At 51.3% G+C, this 20,211-nt stretch overlaps 4 protein-coding genes across 4 annotated transcripts; 2 read left to right on the top strand and 2 right to left on the bottom strand.

The window, feature by feature from the left end:
* Nucleotides 1-1,720: 1,720 nt before the first annotated feature.
* On the top strand, nt 1,721-3,064 carry CORC01_09877 (Rieske domain-containing protein; the record flags this gene model as incomplete). Its single annotated transcript, XM_022621506.1, has 2 exons — nt 1,721-2,547; nt 2,611-3,064. The coding sequence occupies 2 exons, from the start codon at nt 1,721-1,723 to the stop codon at nt 3,062-3,064; spliced, it is 1,281 nt and encodes a 426-aa protein (XP_022472021.1).
* Nucleotides 3,065-3,510: 446 nt separating this feature from the next.
* Nucleotides 3,511-5,080, bottom strand: CORC01_09876 (uncharacterized protein; the record flags this gene model as incomplete). Its single annotated transcript, XM_022621505.1, has 4 exons — nt 3,511-4,133; nt 4,196-4,542; nt 4,607-4,887; nt 4,949-5,080. The coding sequence occupies 4 exons, from the start codon at nt 5,078-5,080 to the stop codon at nt 3,511-3,513; spliced, it is 1,383 nt and encodes a 460-aa protein (XP_022472020.1).
* Nucleotides 5,081-7,399: 2,319 nt separating this feature from the next.
* Nucleotides 7,400-17,792, top strand: CORC01_09875 (uncharacterized protein; the record flags this gene model as incomplete). The annotated part of the gene is made up of 11 exons (XM_022621504.1): nt 7,400-7,764; nt 7,839-9,655; nt 9,778-10,964; nt 11,019-11,118; nt 11,173-11,347; nt 11,398-14,102; nt 14,170-15,950; nt 16,001-16,094; nt 16,162-16,288; nt 16,335-16,974; nt 17,043-17,792. 11 exons carry the CDS (start codon nt 7,400-7,402, stop codon nt 17,790-17,792), a joined length of 9,741 nt encoding a protein of 3,246 aa, XP_022472019.1.
* A 494-nt stretch (nt 17,793-18,286) lies between these two features.
* Nucleotides 18,287-19,351, bottom strand: CORC01_09874 (uncharacterized protein; the record flags this gene model as incomplete). The annotated part of the gene is made up of 2 exons (XM_022621503.1): nt 18,287-19,101; nt 19,291-19,351. The coding sequence occupies 2 exons, from the start codon at nt 19,349-19,351 to the stop codon at nt 18,287-18,289; spliced, it is 876 nt and encodes a 291-aa protein (XP_022472018.1).
* Between the last annotated feature and the right edge of the window lie 860 nt (nt 19,352-20,211).

The following is a 20,211-nucleotide window of genomic DNA, read 5'->3' as shown; positions in this document are numbered from 1 at the left end:
GGGGGGAGGAACTTGGTCAAAAGGGGGATTCTTTGCAGCCACGCAGAGTAGAGATCTCTCAACTCTTTCAACTATACAAGTTTCCAAGACGGCAAAGAGAGACGGAAACAAACACGTCAAATGCTACCCTGAATACTTTGCATCGTCGCCTTCACGGAGCGAGCAGACAGTTTACTTATCGGTGACCCGTGTGAACTCCCCGCCACCAAGCGCCGAAGGGGTCCCGATGTCGGCTTCGACTCCGAAAGCCGATCACGTGACGATTCCGGCCGTCCGGGGGACCGGCCTGCTCTGTGTGTCTCTATCTTCCAGAACTCAAGCATCACCAGATCGTGATCTTGGCTCTGTTGATTAGAATCAATGCAATGCAGGTTTATCTTGTAGGTCAAAGACGGAACGTGGGCATTGGCTGACCCTTTGAGCTGCTTGGGTTGGATACTGGTATTCCACAACCGAGAGCAAACACCAGGGATGCCCCCGGATGAATCACGATAAGACCCTGGAACCTAGCGTAAACAGGGCAACAATCCTTACCAGAGTCTTCCCTGACTTGTTTGTCTTCTCCATACACAGCCGATACGGTCAACGCCACCATCACGATAGATACGGAAATCCTCGGTGTGCATGTATGGTTTGACTTGACATGGTCATTGACTCGTTGACAGCTGCACCCTACCACGCGGATCAGCAGTCTAGTGCATGCATGGCGGCCAACGCACGAAGGGTATCCGGCCTAGTCCACCGACGGCGTCACGTACGCCGAGCCGCCAGACATGGTAGGAGAGGGGTGTGCAATGTGCAGCGAATGGGACGAACACAGTGAGGCTGCGTTGACGCCAACGGAGCTCAAGACATTACGTTTCGCTGGCAACACTGAAGAGCAGCGGGCTGGAAACGACGTGTAACCATCGGATGCCAATGGAGTCAAAACCCGCCTGGGCGTTCACGAGGCGGGGACTGGGGGGTACTAGGTACCCAATGAAGAATGCACAGTGAAAAGTTTCCAGATTGGGAAACGATACTCGTTAGTGGCCGATATGTGGCAGATATTCGCTCCACTGGCCGGGGGAGCTTTTGGGGGGATAGCTGGTCAGAGTTGTGATAAGCAGGGATGAGCAACCTTAAGTGACTGTGTATAGATGGACCGGATCTTCATAGGAGGGTGTCTAGCTCAAAACACGGGTATCTCGTATGGTGGAAAGTCTAGACTCCTGGGGGTGGACGCTGCATCAAGCAACGCACCACGATGAATCTTATCTCCACTGCCCCCAAGGACCCCAGCTTGTCCAGGACCTCTGCCATCATAGCGCGGCTCGGTCCGTATATTCCACCCCATGGTGTTTGGAACGCCAATCGGTCCGCGTGGGAGGTGTTTGCCGGTCATGTGATCGGTCTTCACAACCGCATCAACAGCCACCTGATGGCTACGTGTGTCCGGAATTGTGAGAGGCGTTCGGTGTGCGACGTCGAGCACCGGCCGGCCCAAACGATGGTTTCCAGTTCAAGAGATAGGCAAGGGCGAAACACGGACTGAGTCGACGGGCACGGCAGGGGCTTATCATGACTATATAGAAGGACTACCATCTCGGATTATAGAGTTCTAGATAACCCAAATCAGACCACAATCATCAGATTACAACTACCGAGCATCAGCTCCAATTCCCCAGCTCTCATCGTTTTCATCGAGCTATCGTCTTACACAGATTTGCGGGTTATAGCAATGTCACTTTTCAAGAACTACTTTGGCCTCGGCGGCGGCTCCAAGCCTGCTGCTCAGGATGAAAAGACCCCTGTGAGAGCCCTCCCTGCCTCATGGTATACATCTCAGGAGATGTATGAGCTGGAGCGCCGTGCCATCTTCTCCAGAAAATGGCTCCTCACCACACACAAGGCTAGAATCCCCAACCCTGGTGACTGGGTTCGCTACGATGTTGCCGGCTACCAATTCATCATTGTCCAAGACCGAAAGGGATCCATCAACGCCATGCACAACATCTGCCGCCACCGCGCATTCCCGGTAGTAACCAAGGAAGAGGGAAACAGCTATGTCTTCTCCTGCAAGTATCACGGCTGGTCCTATGGCCTGGCCGGCAATCTGGCCAAGGCACCCGGTTATCAGGAGCTGGCGGGTTTCGATAAGTCTCAAAACAATCTTTTCCCTATCCATGTCCACGTCGACTGCAATGGCTTCATCTGGGTCAACCTGGACGCCGCCGATAAGCCTGAGATTGCATGGAATGACGACTTCCTCGGTATCGATGAGCAGGAGAGATTTGAGCACTACAACTTTGAGGACTACGTATTTGACCACCACTGGGAGATGGAGGGCGAGTGGAACTGGAAGATTCTCGCCGACAACTACAACGAGTGCTACCACTGCCCGACTGCTCACCCTGATATTCCCTCCATCGCCGACCTCAACTCCTACTTTGTCAACACTCAAAACGCATACATCCAGCACTTTGGCCAGCCCACCCCGGAGCAGATTGCAAAGGGCTTCCGCGTCGCTGCTACCTACTTCTGGCCCAACGCCTCCATGAACGTCTCGTACGTCTTGCACCACTCTATACGCTGTTCTAGGAATCATAACGTAACTAACATTCTCTTCAGACCACACTTCTTCTTCATTCAACGCTTCGTTCCTGACGGCCCCTCAAAGTCCCAAATGCGCTACGAGGTCTACCGCAACAAGAACTCCAGCGATGAGGACTTTAACGTCATCAGTGACATGTACAAGCGCATCATGTCCGAGGACAAGTACCTCTGCGCCAACGCCCAGAAGAACATCAACGCCGGCATCTTTGTCAACGGCGAGCTCCACCCGGAATTGGAAAAGGGCCCCCTCTTCTTCCAGAAGACGGTGCGCGAGATCGTCACCGAGCACTGGAAGAAGGAGCAACAGTCCGGCAGCGAGATCTGGCCGGCGCAGCAGCAGGTGCCCAAGACGGCTACGGCGAGCCAGAGCGATTCACAGCTTTGCGCCGCGATCGACTGCTGTAGCAGGGGCAAGGGCAGGATGGATGATAACAAGAAAATGTGTCTTGATGAGGCGATTGCGTTCTGAGTGTGGAGTTGGTGCGAGACCCGAGGACTGGAGGCAATGGTTCATGGCGAGACTGGAGCATTTCAGATTTTGGCGTTGGATATTGGTAGCGTTCATTTTAGACCCCCTTGGTTTATTGGGTGAAATTGATACTTTGAACATTCTTCCATGATAAGTCCGCTGCATTCAATTGTTACGTAGCGGGATGGCCTTGTGATGTGGCGATTTCGGAGTGATTGGCGGGCATTTTCATGTGCCATGGGATTCATTGAGCAAGATAGTTCATCAGTCTTGCTCTCATTCGGCGGATACTAGTCTATGAGTTGTGAAGACGTGGTTGGGTAGAATGCTTTGAGCCTCCCAGCCGATATCTAATCAAGTATTTAGGGCTTGTGACTCTATTTTTGATCGTAGTTCTCCTCGGCGAGTGAACATGTCATAACTTCATGAAAGCAAGCAGTGTGTCCTCAAACTTGCTCCCCCTTACCCCGAACCGCAACCCTCTCAACACCAACGTCACTCTCCGTCTCATCCGAGTTCTCCAACGTTTCCTCCTCCCCGCCCTGGTTCCAGTTGCCAAAAACTGCAAGCAGAGTGAAAGGAATCGTGACGGCCCACAGCGAGAATCCCAAAATCATCTGGTTCTTGTTCGGCCAGTGAGTCGCGCCCACAGCATACGCAATCGTGCTCCCAATCGACTCCCACGATCGTAAAATGCCCGTCGTTCGCGCAATGTCCCCATCACCCTGCGCGCCCTTGATCTCAGCCATCAACCAGTAGATGTACGTCTGCAGCACTTCGTAAAAGAACTTGAAGAACATGTAAACCGTGAAGGCAGAGTTGAAGAACGGGCCATCGCCCAGGTCGAATGAGGGCGGTTCGGCCATGCGGGAAAGACGTGTCTCGATGATGGCATTCCAAATCCAGGCAGCGGTGATGAAGACTAGGATAATGATGTAGACGACCTTGGATTTGGCGGAGCGCTCAAAGCGCTTGATGTCCAGGATGGCACCGGTGGTGATGTTGGCGGCTGCTCCGACGATGGCTGTGAGAAATGACGCCAAAGCTCTAGATCGGACGGTGAAGTACGCTTTCAAATGAGAATTAGCTAACGCGTATTGAGAAAAACAGACTGCTGAATATGAGACGTACTCGTGAGATAATTCCCTTGGTAAGTCGTGCCGAATTGACCTGCCAGGAAAACGGGGATGAGCAGCAGCATATACTTGTTCCTCAACTGCTTCCAAATGGCGCGGGCTTCGATGGCAAAGTTGGTCTGCTTCATGTAGGGAATCTTTGTGCCGTCGGTTCTGATGACTTTCTGAGGCTGCGATAGGAGCAAAGCAGCCGGTGCTCCCAGCGAGGAGATGGCAACCAGGCCTAGATAGGTCGTGTAGGTGACTTTGCCCTTCTCAGCCGTCTTGATGTTGAGTGCCAGGGAGATTGCGCCGCCGACGAGGGGTCCCATTTGCCGAATTCCCATCCAGATCCCAACATAACTGAGCAAGGTATGTGTCAGTCAATGTCAAGGTCATACTCTGCCTCTGCGGATGGACAACGTACCGGCCTCTTTTCTCCGCCTCGGGGTACCCAACGGCGATGGCTGCCTCACTCGCCCACAACAGCGATGCTCCAATACCGCAAAGTCCGGCACCAAGCAATAGGAACCACTCGTTACCATAGCGATTGTTGCAGTAAAGCCCTGCTGCGTAGGGAGTGTAGAATGCTGCGCCGATGAACAGGGTCCACTTGGCCGTAATCTTGTTCGTTACGCCTCCCGCTATGAAACAGCCCACAGACATGAGCCCGTAGGTGAGAGAGTTGGCGGCATTGTTCAAAAGAGGCTATTGGAAAAACTGTCTTAGCATAAAGAGCGGGGAGTTTTTCAAGTCTGACGAGACTTACGGATGCGTTTCCTCCTGCGCCGAGATTGTTGAGCGCCGTCCAGATTCCCGGCTCACAAAATGCCACAATTCCAACAATGATGATCTGGAAGAGACATGACCGGTAAATCTGGCCCAATCGAGCGAGAGCCATGATGAATATCCGATTCAGGAAGTTGAGTATCAGAGACAAAGATCAAGATCGCTCCCGGCGAGGCACCGAGCAGCCAACAGACCTGGTTTGCAGCAGCAGGCCGAGTTTATCATTTCCGTGCACCACCAAGAATCCAAGACATTCAAGCACGTCAGGCTCCATAAGGAATGCGGAATTTCAGAGTTTGCATCCGACTTGCAGACGAGTTGAGATAGCAGGATTCAGCACGCAATTGTGAAAGTGGGTGCAACATGTCGCTTCAACACACCGAGCTTTAAATCCCCGGTACGACGTGGGATCAAAGGTGGACGCAGACAAGCACGGCTGGCATTAACCGCAATGATTGGCTCCACCTTTGGACTGCCGAAGTTTGCTCCGAAGCTTGATAAGATGGATCGACCAACTAGAGGCTGCTAGCTGGAGAGATCGGGTATAATTTTGAGGTAACAAGAGTGAGAATCTGTAATCACGCAATTCCCCACGCAGATGGTGTTGGCGCTGCACGTCAATTAATCACTGATACTGACGTTAACCCTGGTTCGAACCCTGGAACATAGCTCTTGTTTATCAAAACGTTTTTGCAATTGTTTTACTCCCAATGAAAGGTCTGATGTCACCACGTGCTGGCAAGAACGATTGATTATTCTGCGATCCAGCATTGTAGTTGTCGAATATCTTCAGATGGGAATCTCTCTGCAATTTCTTTTCTTAGATTTTGTTTATCAAGGTAATTTGAAGTACCGTGGGCATTCTGTTTAGATTTTCAGGTGTTTCCTCCCCTTCAAAGACGACGAATCGCACTCATGGCTCCCGGTTGGGTATGAGAACAGGCTTTGCAAAGAAGACAAAAAAATGATGCAGAGAAGATTAGGCTCAATTGCTTAGCCGCAGATGTGGTTCTCTGAAATAAGAAACTCGCTGGGGAATAGAGAGGTTGAGAGCCAATTAACCCTTTACTTAGAGAACTTCAAGATGAGAACTGTGACTGACCATATCCGTAACGAAAGGTTAATACAAGCCAAAGGCAACAGGCTTTTGAAACCACGTGGCGATAATGTGGCTGGCTGACCGTAGTCATTCAGAGTGTGGCTTCTGTGGCTGTTGTGGCTGTTGTGGCGATTGCTTCTGTGGCGTCGCATAGTTGTCAAGGATTGATTATATAATCGAGCCCAAGCCACTTGTGTTTCTCGACCAGTGCAACTTCATCTCACAACACAATCAACTCCGTATGAAACCTCCACTGAGATTTATCGAACCAAGCCACTCAGCTTTCGAGCTTAAATGGATTCGGGTCTTGCTTCGGATTCTTGATTCTTTCATCTGATTGCCTTGATATATGGCCACCTTGATGCGGACTGCGAAATACATGACTAGAACATCTTCAGCACGCCTCGAACGCGTCAAACCCATCTTGATCTAGTCGATTAGAGAGGGGCCTCTTCTATGATCAACCAGGAACCCACTTGGATGATCATAGAGCGAAGTTGAATATGATTAGCAGGCGTGTTACGATGTCATAGTCACAGGTGACAGCTCGAGGTGCCTAGGCTGGCCTCGGGCAGTCCACGTCCTGAAGTTCAGACCAATGGAATATCTAACTGACATCTGCCTTCTCCTGAGTCAACTGTACTATGTACCCTCAGGATGGTGTAAAATTGATATTGATGACTGGTCTCTGTTGTATAGCCTCTTTCGTCATCACGTTGGCTACGCTTTGAGAATGCCCTGGTCTTTCACGTGACTTCCCAATTCCTTGATTTCAGCATACTTATCTACAGCTTACCTCCCCGTTGGCCCGTCCGTATTAGTACTCAAATATGGCTGCGTTTAACATTCTTCCGCCGTTCTAGTCTTATCTTAGACACCTTGTGCCAAGTGCACCAGCGTGGTTTTTGTTGGAAGCTCGAGGAAATCGAGGAAATTTTGACCTCGGGCGGACGGGAGGCTGCAGCTACCCGATGGGAACTACCTCAGGGCCGAAGCCAGTCGACGGGAGGGCACTGGAAGGTCCGCTACTGCCTCTTTCATAGTTGATTGCCACTTGCACCTTCCCATTGCACTTTCCATCGCGCCTTCTCATTGCCTCCGGTCTCAAACTTGGAGACCCACCTTTCCTTCATCCGCATCAACACGCCGTTCCTTCCTCGTCTCGGTGACGCCCATCTCGCCTTTTGATCTTTTTTTCTCTCCCTCGTCACATCTCCTTCACCTTTTTCTCCCAATACCACATATCACAACTTTGGCAAAAGCCTCATCGAATTCAGGCAAAATCACTACTTCCTTGCAATTTGCGCGTCTCTCAGAAAGAAGCCGGCCACCATGGACCCCTCGCTGGAATCTCCAGCAGCCGTCCATGGTGCGCTTTTCCACCACTTGGCGATGCCCGCCAGACTCCCACAGCAACGGGACCCCGAGAAACAAATCCAGCTGATCGAGTCCGACCTCGTCCAGCGCATGGCAGCCGCTGCCAAGGTCATGAGCGAATTGCCTGGCAACATCGACGAGTGCCGCGATATCTGGATATCAATCCGCAAGACCCTCCTTGCCTGCCAGCATCTTCACGCAGCTGGGCGAATCGATAAAGCAAGCCTTCTCCGCGAGCTACGTGGCTTGGGCCCCGCTGGTTGTATCGTTCTGCATATTGAGAACCAGAATGCTGGCCTCATCATTCGCCGAGCACAAGAGTAAGTTTTAGCACCATTCCGAAAAGCTGAAAATCCCAGTCAGTCCATGTTCCACTAATAACCTTCTTCTCTAGTCCCATCTTCAACGACAGTGTCGTCTTCGAGGCCTTCGAGGCGTCCGCCAAGAATGAAAATGTCTTGGCCACCAAGAGCGCCCTCCTCTGGAATTTCCCCGGCATCGCGGTTGCTATTCCGTACACGACCTTTGCCGACGACCACTTCCAATCAAGTCTGGCCACCTTCATCGAGCAGGCGTCGTTGGAAACCGTAAAGGATTTTGCTGCCCACGCCTTCAAGGCTGGCACTACTGTTTTTGAGTACCGCAACACAGGTGACCCCTCCATCATCACTTCTCTACTCATGGCCATCCTCGAGGAAAATGGCCGACGCATCGCACCAGTCCTTCTCAGGAAGCGCGTTCACGACGACGTCTGCTGGGACCACGCCAAAAAGCCTTGGCGCAGATTACCTTACTACCTCGTCCTTCGCGTCAGCATTGAGAGGCAGCTCTGCTTGTCCTTGAAACCCGAGCAGGGCCGTCTTGAGTACAAGTTCTTCATCTGCATCTTGCTATTGGCATTTCTCAGTGCAGCAATCAACTTCCACGCCGCCACGGAAAACATCCACTTTCTCAGAAAGAAAATTTGCCGCCGGCTCGTCAAGCTCGAACTCGATAAAAGCCGCTCCCAAGATTTGGCCACCACCTCGCGATACGACTTTCTTTTCGATTCTCTCAATCCTTCCTTCAAAGCAACCATCGGCAACTGTTCTGATCTGCTTCAGCGCGCCATTAATCAGACAAGGAAGAATCAGACGAAACACATACCCGATCTTCCACGGAAAGCCGCCGACGCGGATATGCGACTCACTCTCAAGGTCAGCTATGGCTACCTCAAGAACGTCATCTCGAGTAACAGAGCCCCACGTGCCATCAAACGATACCGGGAAATCATAAACGAAGGCCCAGCTGAGGCAGCCAAAGATCATCTCAATCGATACGCCCAGCGCTATCATAAGCTGACCGAGACAGAGATAGAGCTCCGTGTATCGACCAAGGATACCTGTTCGCAGGTTTCTCGACAAATCTTTGACTATGTCAACGCAGCACTTCCTCTATACGCAGGCAATGCCGGACAGAAGAGCCAGATGCTATTGACAGTTATGGAGCTGTGGATGAAGATGGACTCGATCGCATGTGACGCTTTCCCTTTACTAATGGACTTTCATCCCATGTTTGAACCGCAAATGCTTGACGTTCTCCTCCTGCCTCAGCTTTCGGACATGAGACGCCTCAATATCCTTCAGAACCTCCTTTCTGCGCGCATTCGGAAAGTTCGTCCCAGTCACCGCAACATCTTTGAAGACCCAGCTCCCGGCTGCTTCGCTGAGCGGTACTACACGGAGTCAAGCGATGGTCCCGACTTGAGAGAGCTGCACCGTGATATCATCAAGGTGGCTGACGATATGCGCGATCACAAGAAGAAGGAATGGAAGAGAAAGAGCAGCGAATATGACAACTTGATCAGCCGTATTGACACGAGCGCCTGCACATATCTGTTCGACGAGCACAACCTTCTGGGACGGGAAAACCATGACCCCAATTGTGCGAGATGCTTCATGATGCAGAAAGCCCAAAGCATGCGCATCAGCATATTCGAAGCTCCTCTTCCCAGTGACCCTGTCATCACACGTGCGGTCATCTTCGAATTAGCTTGCCCGAGGGAGTTCGCGGTATATCGAGACACGACATGGTGGCTTCTTCGACAGCTCGCCACCCACTTCGATGGCAAAGATATTCAACCGCGGTGTCTACTCAGAGACTATCTTCAGCTGAAGCCTTTCGGGAGACTGAGCCGTCATAAGCTTGGCTTAGCCTCCACTACCAAGCCTTGTAAGTCCCAATCCCGTCTTCAGTCCTTCAGTACTCCCGTCTGTATCTCCATCCCAATAATTGCACGTCCCGCCCTCTTTGCCTGGTCAGCATGGCAGCATAATCTAACCGTTAGCGCATAGTTCACGTCACTCATTACACTGCTGTGCCGTTTCCGGTCGAATGGGAAGGAGGTCGATATGGTGTTTGTCGTCCAAACGCTTTAAAGCTCGGTTACTTTGATGAGTCGACTTCAACATGGCCCAGCCGACAGAGATTTCAGCCTTCATTCAACCACCACGTGGCTTTGGTCTTGCCCAAGAATTCTCCGTGGAGCGAGCTCATGGAGACCAAGGCTTCCGCTCTGAGCGGTCCAGGCCCATCATCGTACGAAGTCGTTGCAAGCCAGTCAAGCTGCCCTGCGGGGATCAACAACCATGAATACCTTGCCATGCAGACGCTCATGACTGGGAAAGCTCAGCGCTGGATTGTTTTGCTCACGGAGCTGGCTTCCACAAATTTGAACTTTTCAAGCGAAGCCACCATGCTTCTAGTGACCCACCTCATCCTCCAAAGCGGCCCGCAAGGCAAACGCGGCGACGTTCTTCGCACCACTCACAATATTTTTCGGAATAAGTCGTTCTGTGATAGGCTTCTAGAGCAGGTGCAGATGAGGCTCGAAAGTGTACAGGCAAATTGGCGCGAGACGTATCAAATGGACACCTTGATAACATTTCTACTTCGGATCCACGCCCTAACGGCTGCTACAAGCCCCGAACAACACAAAACACATTCGACCATTATTCGAGCACGTGGGATCTGCATAACCTGGGTTAAGATGCTTCGATACGAAGCGTCCCGAGAAAGCGATGTTGATAAAGCCCGCAGGTGCCAACAGTACGCTCTTTGGGCTGCGATTCTCTGCAAGCGTACTTACATCATCCATGACAGCCGGTTTGAGAATTTTGATCGCTTCTTACTGCAAACATACATCGAGTGTTGCATCACTGTCCAGGACCATTTGGTTGTTGACGTTGGCGCACTGCCTCAGGTCCTCCAACACGCTGTTGTCTCAGACATGAAGCTTTCATACCGCCTGTCATCAACGGTGCGCAAGTCTGTGATGTCTTCACCCGATTTCTTCAGAATCGCGATTATGATGGTATGGCCCGAAGCCGATGGTCATCCTCGTACAATTTCGTCTCTTCAGCTTGAAAAAGAATGGGTCACCTGTGAGATTCGCGGTCACGATGGTTGGGATGAGCGCATACAGAAGGTTCGGTACAATACCTGCACTGGGTTGCTTCTCGTTGATAATCACCCCCTCGGAGTGAGTACAATTTCCTCGGACATGTGGCACTGGACCAGACTAAATTTTTCACAGAAACTTCCCAAACCGCCTGAACACGAGAAAACTCTGACCGAACTGTTTGGTGAGCAGGCTCTCCTCACGTTTCCTTCGGACATGCCTGGCATGGACTACAGTAGGCCCCACCCTGCAAGAACTGTGTGGATGATGTGACTAACTAGATACTTAGCACTGAATGTCAAGCATAATGGATACCGTGTTGACGTTGGGTACGAAGGCCGTTCCATCATCATTCGAGCTACCAAGGCACAGCAGTATCTGCAATTCATAGACAGGAGCATTTTCCAGTCGCGGGACTCATGGGATCTTCCCGGTCCTCTTGTGAATGATTGTGTTCATTGGCTGTGAGTGTCGAAAAAGAAGCAACTTGTCACTTGGGCTGACTTTTCAAAAGGGATATTCGCAGTGGAAAGGTGCTCATCACCCCAAACGCTGACAAATGGAACATCAGTCATCACAACTGGACGCTCGATGTCCATCATCGCAGCTGTTCGCTCAATGGTGCCCGACTTGTGGACACTCACAGCGCATTGTTCAAACGCGTCGCTCGCATCTTCCATGGCTTTGAGACACTAGGGCACCTTCTTGTGTGGCAGCCACCCAAGGGACATGTAACAGTGGAGATCCGCCGACTGCAGCTACTATTCTACGTCAACGCCCACCACCTGCTCGAGTCACCTCAGTTGGGCTCTGAGATTGATTCGGACCAAGATGCAGGGACGTGGTACGGCCTTGAAAGCAAGCTGGTGCTCCGGAACCCACGTGATCCGCAGCAGAGGAGCATCTTGGCCCCCTTGGGGCCAATGGAAGCAATACGGAACGGGGACAGCATGCTGGTGAGTGTACAGCCCAACGGAGAATATGGAAAGTTTGTCATCAACAAACACTTGGGACGCATCGAATCAGCACCAGAGCCTATGCTGCTTTACATGAAAGCACAGCTGCACGCATATACGTCTTCAGCGTTCCCGGACCCCCTCACTGGACGAACTGGCACCGAAGAGGCTTTACAATGGCTATCCTCTGGAATTTGTCAACCCTGGTCTCCCCTCAATGGTGGGCCAATCAGAATACTTGTCAAGATCGCGCAGCTCACTCCACGGCATGAGTATTATCCGGTGGATCTCAAGGCAATGAAGACAGATCACTGGGACAAGAGCTTGACCGAAGGTTTACAGCACGAGAACTTCAGGCCTCTGGTGGAAGAGATTCTGTCAATCTCCGCGGAGCTGCAAACGTTTGCGCTCATGGATGTCGATGTTGGTGTACTGCCACCCACAGGCGACGTTCACCTGCTTGATCGGGCCAGGCTTCGCAGGCAGATCCGTGAGCGTTCTTTTGGTAACAGCACAAGCATTTCAAATGCCAGCGACTGCGAGTATTTGTCGCGCGATATCCCAGCATCTTCTAATCAGCGCCACTTACAAGTTCTGGATATTGTGAACTTTCTCCGAACTTGGCCGGAAAAGAAGAAAACGACGCAGTATCTGGCACAGCTGCTTTCCCAAAACAAATTGATCGGTGGTTTCCAAGATATCTGCGACAAGAATTCGTTGAACGACCGCCTGAGCATAGACCTTGCATCGAACTGGGGCGCTTTGGTGAAGTCTTGCCGGGAACAACAAAACCCCTTTGTGTTAATGTTCATGCTGGCGCCCATGGCATACGGCTCGAAAGCTGACTTGAGACTTGTCAAGACTCTGGCAGCGTTTGCAATCTTTGAGGAGCTAAGAGCCGTCGAGCTACCTCCTTGGGTCGAATATCACAAGTTTCAGCCGAATCAAATCCCTCAGCTTGATGTACTGATGGGAGTAATTGGAGCGTTTAAGACCCCAGCCCCCAAGAACGACGACGACCCCCTGCAAAGCTTTGCGAGTTCCAAACAGCTGCGACGGATGAGAGGCGAGAAAGCAGCCTGGGATTCAAAAGCCGAGGATGATTGCAGGTTCTTGGCAAAGTTCCTCCTGGCACAGTGGCCTTGCATCGAGCCGGTTGTTGCAGATTTGTCCAAATCTTTACTAATCGACATTGAAGCTGCTTTAGCAGTCGTTCGAGTGGAATGGAAGCGTCTTTATCAGAATATGGACCTCTGCGCACACTTGAGTACTGTTCAGTTTATTCTGGACCGACGCAAAGCTGATACAGATTACGAGGCCCCATGCTTCATTGGATCAGAGGAGAGTTTTGGGGACCGGCTGCGCGGCGGTGAGATTCCTTTGTTGCGGTCTACTTTATTGAAGAAGACATTTCCAAGTCTGGGCAGCGGTACAACGCCGAACTCGGAAGCAGAGCTCAATGTTTCTACGACTCACTCAAACTCCGGCCGGTCTTCGAATCACTTCCGCCATCCAGCTCATATTCATCAGCCAATCAAACTTCCCACATCTACGATGCGGAGTTCAGGAACAAACGTTTTAGCACCAAGCTGGATGCCCGCGAAAATGACGCTGATTCCTTCGACCGATGCTAGCGCTGAGCTGAGAAAGATTGTGTCGAACCTCTGCAACTCCAAGTCGATGGTCCGCCAGAAATACGCGGAGGATCTGCGGAAGAGCTTGGATGCTTTCGTTGCCCGGGGGAACTCCAAAGACACCAAAGGCAATACGTCGGCGGACTTCGTATCCCGAGAAGTCTCTCTGTCGCTTCAGTCCACTCAACGACGCTTCAAGGCCATTATGCTTGCCCTTGAGAAGCCAGATGAAAGCCTTTCTGCCAAATGCGTTTATTGGCTCAAGGCAGGACAGCTTTGGCCAGCTGTGACTACGGTGACTCTGTTGGAGCAGCTCCGATCGACAGCTACTCCTGTCTTATTCGGTGATTCAGTGTTTGATACATTGCTAGACTTTGGCCTTGCCATTACAGGCGCTCAGCGAGATCTTCGTATCAATCATGCGGTTATGCGTGGCGATGCTGGACGATACGCAGACGAGATGTCAAACAAGGGCCACTCAAATTGGCAGCCGTCCGAACATCCCGACTGGCTTCTTCTCGAGATTGAGGCAAACCTGATGATTCGACCTGATCAGGTCGATGTCGCCCTTGCTACAATATCCCCGGCTTCAGGCTACAATTCTGTCCTACAAATGAACATGGGACAAGGTCAGTTACACGATACCCCCGTATACACTTGTGCTTGAGGTCGATGCTGATATTTAATAAAAAATAGGTAAGACATCTTGTATTATACCCATGGTGGCCGCTTCGCTGGCCAACTGCCAGAACCTGGTGAGAGTTGTTGTCCCCAAGGCCCTTTTGTTGCAAACGGCACAGCTCCTCCAAGCACGTCTCGGCGGCCTTCTCGATCGACAAGTTCGACACATTCCATTTTCTCGTCGGACTCCTACCAAGGAGAACATTATACGAGCGTACCACAATATGCATGGAGCCATGATGAAGAAAGCGGGCATTATGGTATGCCAGCCAGAGCATAACCTATCTTTCATGTTGAGTGGTCTGCAGCGTATGGTCGATGACAAGATGCCGGAAGCTGGGCCAATGGTCAACATCCAGTCATGGTTACGCACTCGATGCCGTGACATACTAGACGAGTCTGATTACACCCTCGCTGCGCGAACGCAGCTAATCTACCCGTCTGGCTCTCAAATGACTGTCGACGGGCACCCCCATCGTTGGCAAGTGGCCCAAAACCTCTTGCACCTCATTGACAGACATCTGCACGCCTTGACCCACGATTTCCCGAATTCGATTGAAGTCATTCGACGCTCTGGTGGAGGCTTCCCATTGCTGTTCTTCTTACGAACAGACGTTGAGGAGGCGCTCATCAAGCTCCTCACTTCAGATGTGCTGCGGGGCGATGCTGGCATTCTTCATTTGCAGAATCTCGACGCTGTTGACCGCCTTGCAGTTAGGGATTTCTTACTCAACGAGAGACCCCGAGATGGGACGCTGCAACGCATCCGTCATTTGTGCCCGGATAGGCCCAGCGTTAAGCAGACCATTTATCTGCTTCGAGGTGTTTTGGTCAACCGCATCTTAATGATGACTCTGAAGAAGAGATGGAACGTCCAGTATGGACTGCATCCTCTTCGAGACCCCATTGCGGTGCCTTACCATGCCAAGGGGGTTCCCAGTGAGCAGTCAGAATGGGGACACCCGGACGTCGCCATCTTGTTCACCTGTCTCGCGTTCTACTATGACGGTATCAGCATCGCCCAGCTGACCCTATCTCTCCAGCATCTTCTCAAGTCTGATGATCCGACATCCGAATACGACAAATGGACTCAAAGCAGTCCAGGTTTCCCAGAGAATCTCAAAGCCTGGAACTCGATCAACGTTGAAGACGACCAGCAACTTGGTGAGATATGGAAGGCTCTGAGATACAATGTTGCAACCAACGATTTTTTCATGAACAATTTCGTCTTTCCTCAACATGCGAAGCAGTTCAAGGTTAAGCTTCAATCCAACGGCTGGGATATCCCGCACTTCTCCATGCATGAGGCCGGTCAATTCACAAATGGAGATCAGACAAGACGAGCACAGACTGCGTCGTCGTCGTCAGCCCTGAAAACCGGCTTCAGCGGTACCAACGATAATCGTACAATGCTTCCGCTAACTATCAAGCAAGACGACCTTCCTGGTCTTTCGCACACCAATGCAGAAGTTCTAACCTATCTTTTGCATAAGCGGTCTCGAGAGTGCCATATGGTTGTTGGGCCCCGTGGCGCGCGTGCATCCGAGTCTGACCTTCTCAGAGAGCTCAGGAATCGGAAAATCAAAATTCTGATTGATGCTGGCGCTCAGATATTGGAGATGGATAACGAAGCTCTGGCTAAACAATGGTTGATGGTAGACCAAGACGCTCCTGCGGCGCTATTCTTTGACCAAAGCAACATGCCATGGATAATCCAGCCAAATGACAGAAAAACACCACTCCTGGTCTCCCCTTACGCCGATGACCTGAGCCAGTGCTTGGTGTACTTGGATGAGGTAAATTAGAGGTTTTATGGTTCACGGTAGCTTTGCTGACAATAGCGCAGGCTCACACAAGAGGTACAGACCTAAAATTCCCTCCTTCAGCCCGTGGCGCGTTGACTTTAGGACTGGGTCAAAGTAAAGACCACACAGTTCAAGGTACGCAGAGAGGGAGTGGTCGCAAAGAGTTTTCTAACGTCCATGGAACTGACGAGAATCATCACAGCTGCCATGAGACTGAGGCAGTTAGGCACTACTCAATCAGTGACATTCTTCGCTCCTCCTGAAGTGTACCAAAGCATTATTGACCTTCAGCGGAAGCCACTTGGGGCACCTATTGACTCCCGTGATGTGTAAGTCATTATTGCCCGACTGTGTCACCTGGCTAACGCTTTGCAGGATCTCCTGGCTGTTGGACAATACTTGCGATGGTATTGAGCAACTACAACCGCTTTACTATTCCCAAGGCATGGATTTCTGTCGTCGAATGCAGGCTGCCATTGACAATCCGAACTTTGTCAAAGACAGGTACCAGCGGGACATTTATCTTGCGACGGTCAAGCAGGACGAGCAGCATAGTCTTCAGAAGCTTTACGAGCCGAAATGCAAGGTCAAGGGCAATAGTGAATTCCAGGCAGGGTCAGACGCGAGAATCAGGGCCTTTGTTAAAGAACTCAACAAGAGACGCAAGGCATTCCAAGACACAGGCCGAGCTGTGCATGCCTCCGCTCTACAAGAGGTCGAACAAGAACGCGAAGTGGAATTCGAGGTCGAGACGGTTCGCCAAGTCAAGAAGCCGCACCATTACCCAGCATTGACTTTTCCTGGGCTGCACCCAGAGATTGAGTCCTTCGCCAAGACGGGAATTCTACCCACCGGTGCCCACACCGTTGTTCCCGCCATCGAGTCTCTGTCCAAGACTGCGATAGGCAAGAAGTTCAAGGTCACGGACCGATCTTTACAGCCGAAACTCTACGTAACTGCAGAGTTTGAACGCACAGTCAAGCTGAATTTTGACTTGACGAGCGACAATTTCCTGGTGAGTGGAGGCCCAATTTGTGAATCGGTCTGGTGTCATCAAGATTCATTGCTAACAATTAGAGACAGCGCAACGTCAATTGGATTTTGTGGAGCCGCGAAACAGAAGTCGCTTTGGTTGTTATACCCGAAGAGGCCGAGATTCTCTTGTCAATTCTCCGAGATCCAACCTTGACCTGTGCGACAAACTTGGTTACGTACGCTGCGCCAGTCGCCCGGAAGATGCTTCATTTCAGCGACCTCAACTTCTTTAGTATCCCTTCCCTCCCCCCTGATTGGAAGGCTCCAGATTGGTTGAAGATTGAGCTAGGACTCTATGCAGGCCGCTTGTACTTTGAATGGACCGAGTACGACCAGCTCTGCGAGTTTCTCGGCATCGATCAGTCACTGCCATTGTTGGAATACCTGGATCGAGAGGGATCGGACAGCGACTCGGCTGATGCGCAAGTCGGAGAGAAGCACAAGGTACACGTAGCTCCCAACGGTCTCACTGAGCGGCCCCTGTCCTTTGTGCAGGAGTGGCTCGCGGCTCGCCGTCGGGGTCAGGACTTTGTGTTTACTCCAATGGGGTTCATTGCCCAGGGCAAGACGCTCCAAGAGGACCACCCGTTCTTCCGCCGAGTCATCACTGATAAGCAAGACAAACTTCATCCCCTTACCCAAAGCAAGCCAGACGACAAAAAGGAGGACGGCGGTCAGCACGTGGACGTCTTGGGGTTCGATGACATGGGCGCCAATGGAGAAGACGACAGTGATGCACACGAGGACGAAATTGAGTACAACGATTCGGAGCTGGGAAGTGAAGTTGGGGAGGATTGATTGCTTTTGATGGTCACTGGCCTGACTTGATTTGAGGATGGCTTTTATGGTTGATGACTACTGGCTGACCGACCATCTTTGCTTCATATCTCGACTTAATCCGTCGTTGGGTTTCGAGATGGTTGATCGTATGGAAAAGTTTTGTGTGAGAGTAATTCTTTTGAGGCCAGGAAAGCCTTTTCTTGTCAGATACGTTTTTCTCAATCGCTCAGATAGTCAATCTCTTGTTCACTAAATGCAGCCCTCAATCTTCTCTTGCCATGACAAAAGTTCATGTCGTAAATGGCAGCACGCGTTCATAAACTGCTCGTGTGTTGGTGATACGGTCCACTAGGAAAGCGTCATGTGGGTAATCAACTCGTATATACGTCGTCCAGTCTCGTTCTATCAGCCTACCTCGCCGTCACCCTGAGCTGCATGTCCATCCCATGTCGATGGGAATTAACGCCAGGGACTTGGACGGGGGAGGTGGAGGCTTCTTCGCTCGTGGTGATTTAGTTGCTCACCACACGTCCCGCGTCTCCCATCCAACACGTATCTCCACCATACGCGTTACAACTCCCAGGACGCCCCCTATCAGCCAAACACCATATATCACCCTCTGCTCTCGGCAATGTAGCTTCTCTCAGCACCACCGAGGCCTGTTCCACAAAGGCGTATAGCTCGCTATCGATTGCCTGTGGGCTCGAGGACGTGCCGTCGGCGCCGGCGCTTGCTATGGCGACTGTGATTTCGCACGCCTTGAGGATGAGATTGCGTTGCGCTGCGGTGAAGGATGGTGTTGCGGGGATGGAGTGTGTTTCGTGCGGTTTTCGGGGCGGGTAATTGGAGTCTGTTGAGGGGGGTGGGGGGTGAAGGTTCCGTGGTAGGTTGATTTGAAGGGGGAGTTGACGGAGGGCGGCGAGGTGGTGGTTGATGGGAGTTGAGGTTGGAGCTGATGGGGGAGCGTGTGGGAGAGGGTATGCGGCGATAGAGGTGGTGGTCTGAGGTTCCTGATGAGTGTGCGTGTCGAGTTCGTTCTCATGGTGACTTTTGTTGTGAATGTGTTGAAGATGGGTATCCCACGTACCCTCCTCGGACTTTTGGTGTATTGAGTGAGCGTGGAACTCAGCCACAGTCGGTTCAAGTCCGGTAACATAATGCTGAGATGGATAATGACCTTGCTGGCACTCAATATTGGGCTCGATAGTGAAGTGGTTCAAGCCTGGCGGCCATCCAGAACCGCTGTGTACGTGTCGGCTGCTATACTGCTTGGGATCTGTCGAACAGTCCGTTTGCGCCCATTGCTCGGCGGCATCTGCGGGCTGGACTACGGGAAAGGTGAAGTACGACATGGTAACTGCTGGCACAGACAAAGGAGGCATGAAGCACGGAAAGGGAGAGGAATGCGACTCGACGGACGCTGGTAATATATGAAACTGGTTGAAGCTACCTGAATGTCTACCCTTGACAACTCGTACACTCCACAGATGGGAATAACTTTGCAAAAGGCACTCACTCACTGGCTCAATAGTCATGGCGATAGTCTGTACGGCCGCGCGGCGAACGCAGCACGACATGGCAAATCTCGGGACGCAGACTGAGTGCAGGGTTGGATTCCGAGCTGCATTTATGAGTGGCCGAGGAACTCTGGGGCAAGGCATGGATGAATCTGAAGGGACACGGCAACGTTGAGAAAAGGACACTTTTGGTGCGTACTGCTTGGTTAGACTTTTTCAAAATTGCATACCTTTCTGTTGTTGGTGGCGCAATCACGTCGGGCCAATATCTCTTTTGCGCGGTGACTTTTAGGCCCTATCTTTCTGTGGTGTTTTCAAAATGGCATCTTTTGTCTTTGAAATCGAGTCATCACTAGAAAAGCAATGGCCGGTGGCTATGAGGAGATTGATGGTTATTGGTCACCAGACTCACCTCTGGGTGGCGCATCGTAAGTCAATGCCTGTTTGAGTCTTGGAGACTGTTGTCGGTTATAACCGGTCCTGGCGACGTTGAAAGGTAATTTTGTTGTCATAGACATCCAGCCCAATCTGGACGTGAGTTGGCGGTGCCGCCATCAAGTCGACGTAGTATCTACAATGACTCTCTTGCTCTTAAAGGTTCCTACTCGAGCACCTTGTTAGATTGAAGAATTTGTCAACCTCTGAGGTCGGTGAACGTCTTTTCCTATGCGGCTCCCTATATTGAAGCATGAAATGTCAGTCTAGTGAATATATGATTCTAAACTGAGATATAAGAATAACCTGATTGACTCCTATCCAACGCTGGAAAGCACGTTGAGGACCATCAGTCAGTCGCCCAGCAACTCAAGTCACTTGTGAAAGTCTTGTGTCACACGCCTTATCAGTTGCATATCAGTTGTCTTATCGATAAGGCGAACCGAAATGAAGTTGCCGATACGACGCTGAGCACATCCCAAACG

This window comes from Colletotrichum orchidophilum (genome assembly GCF_001831195.1).
Source record: "Colletotrichum orchidophilum strain IMI 309357 chromosome Unknown Scaffold_92.1, whole genome shotgun sequence".
Taxonomy (NCBI): domain Eukaryota; kingdom Fungi; phylum Ascomycota; class Sordariomycetes; order Glomerellales; family Glomerellaceae; genus Colletotrichum; species Colletotrichum orchidophilum.
Note: the sequence above shows the minus strand (reverse complement) of the source record. Positions and strands in the feature narration are given on the sequence as shown.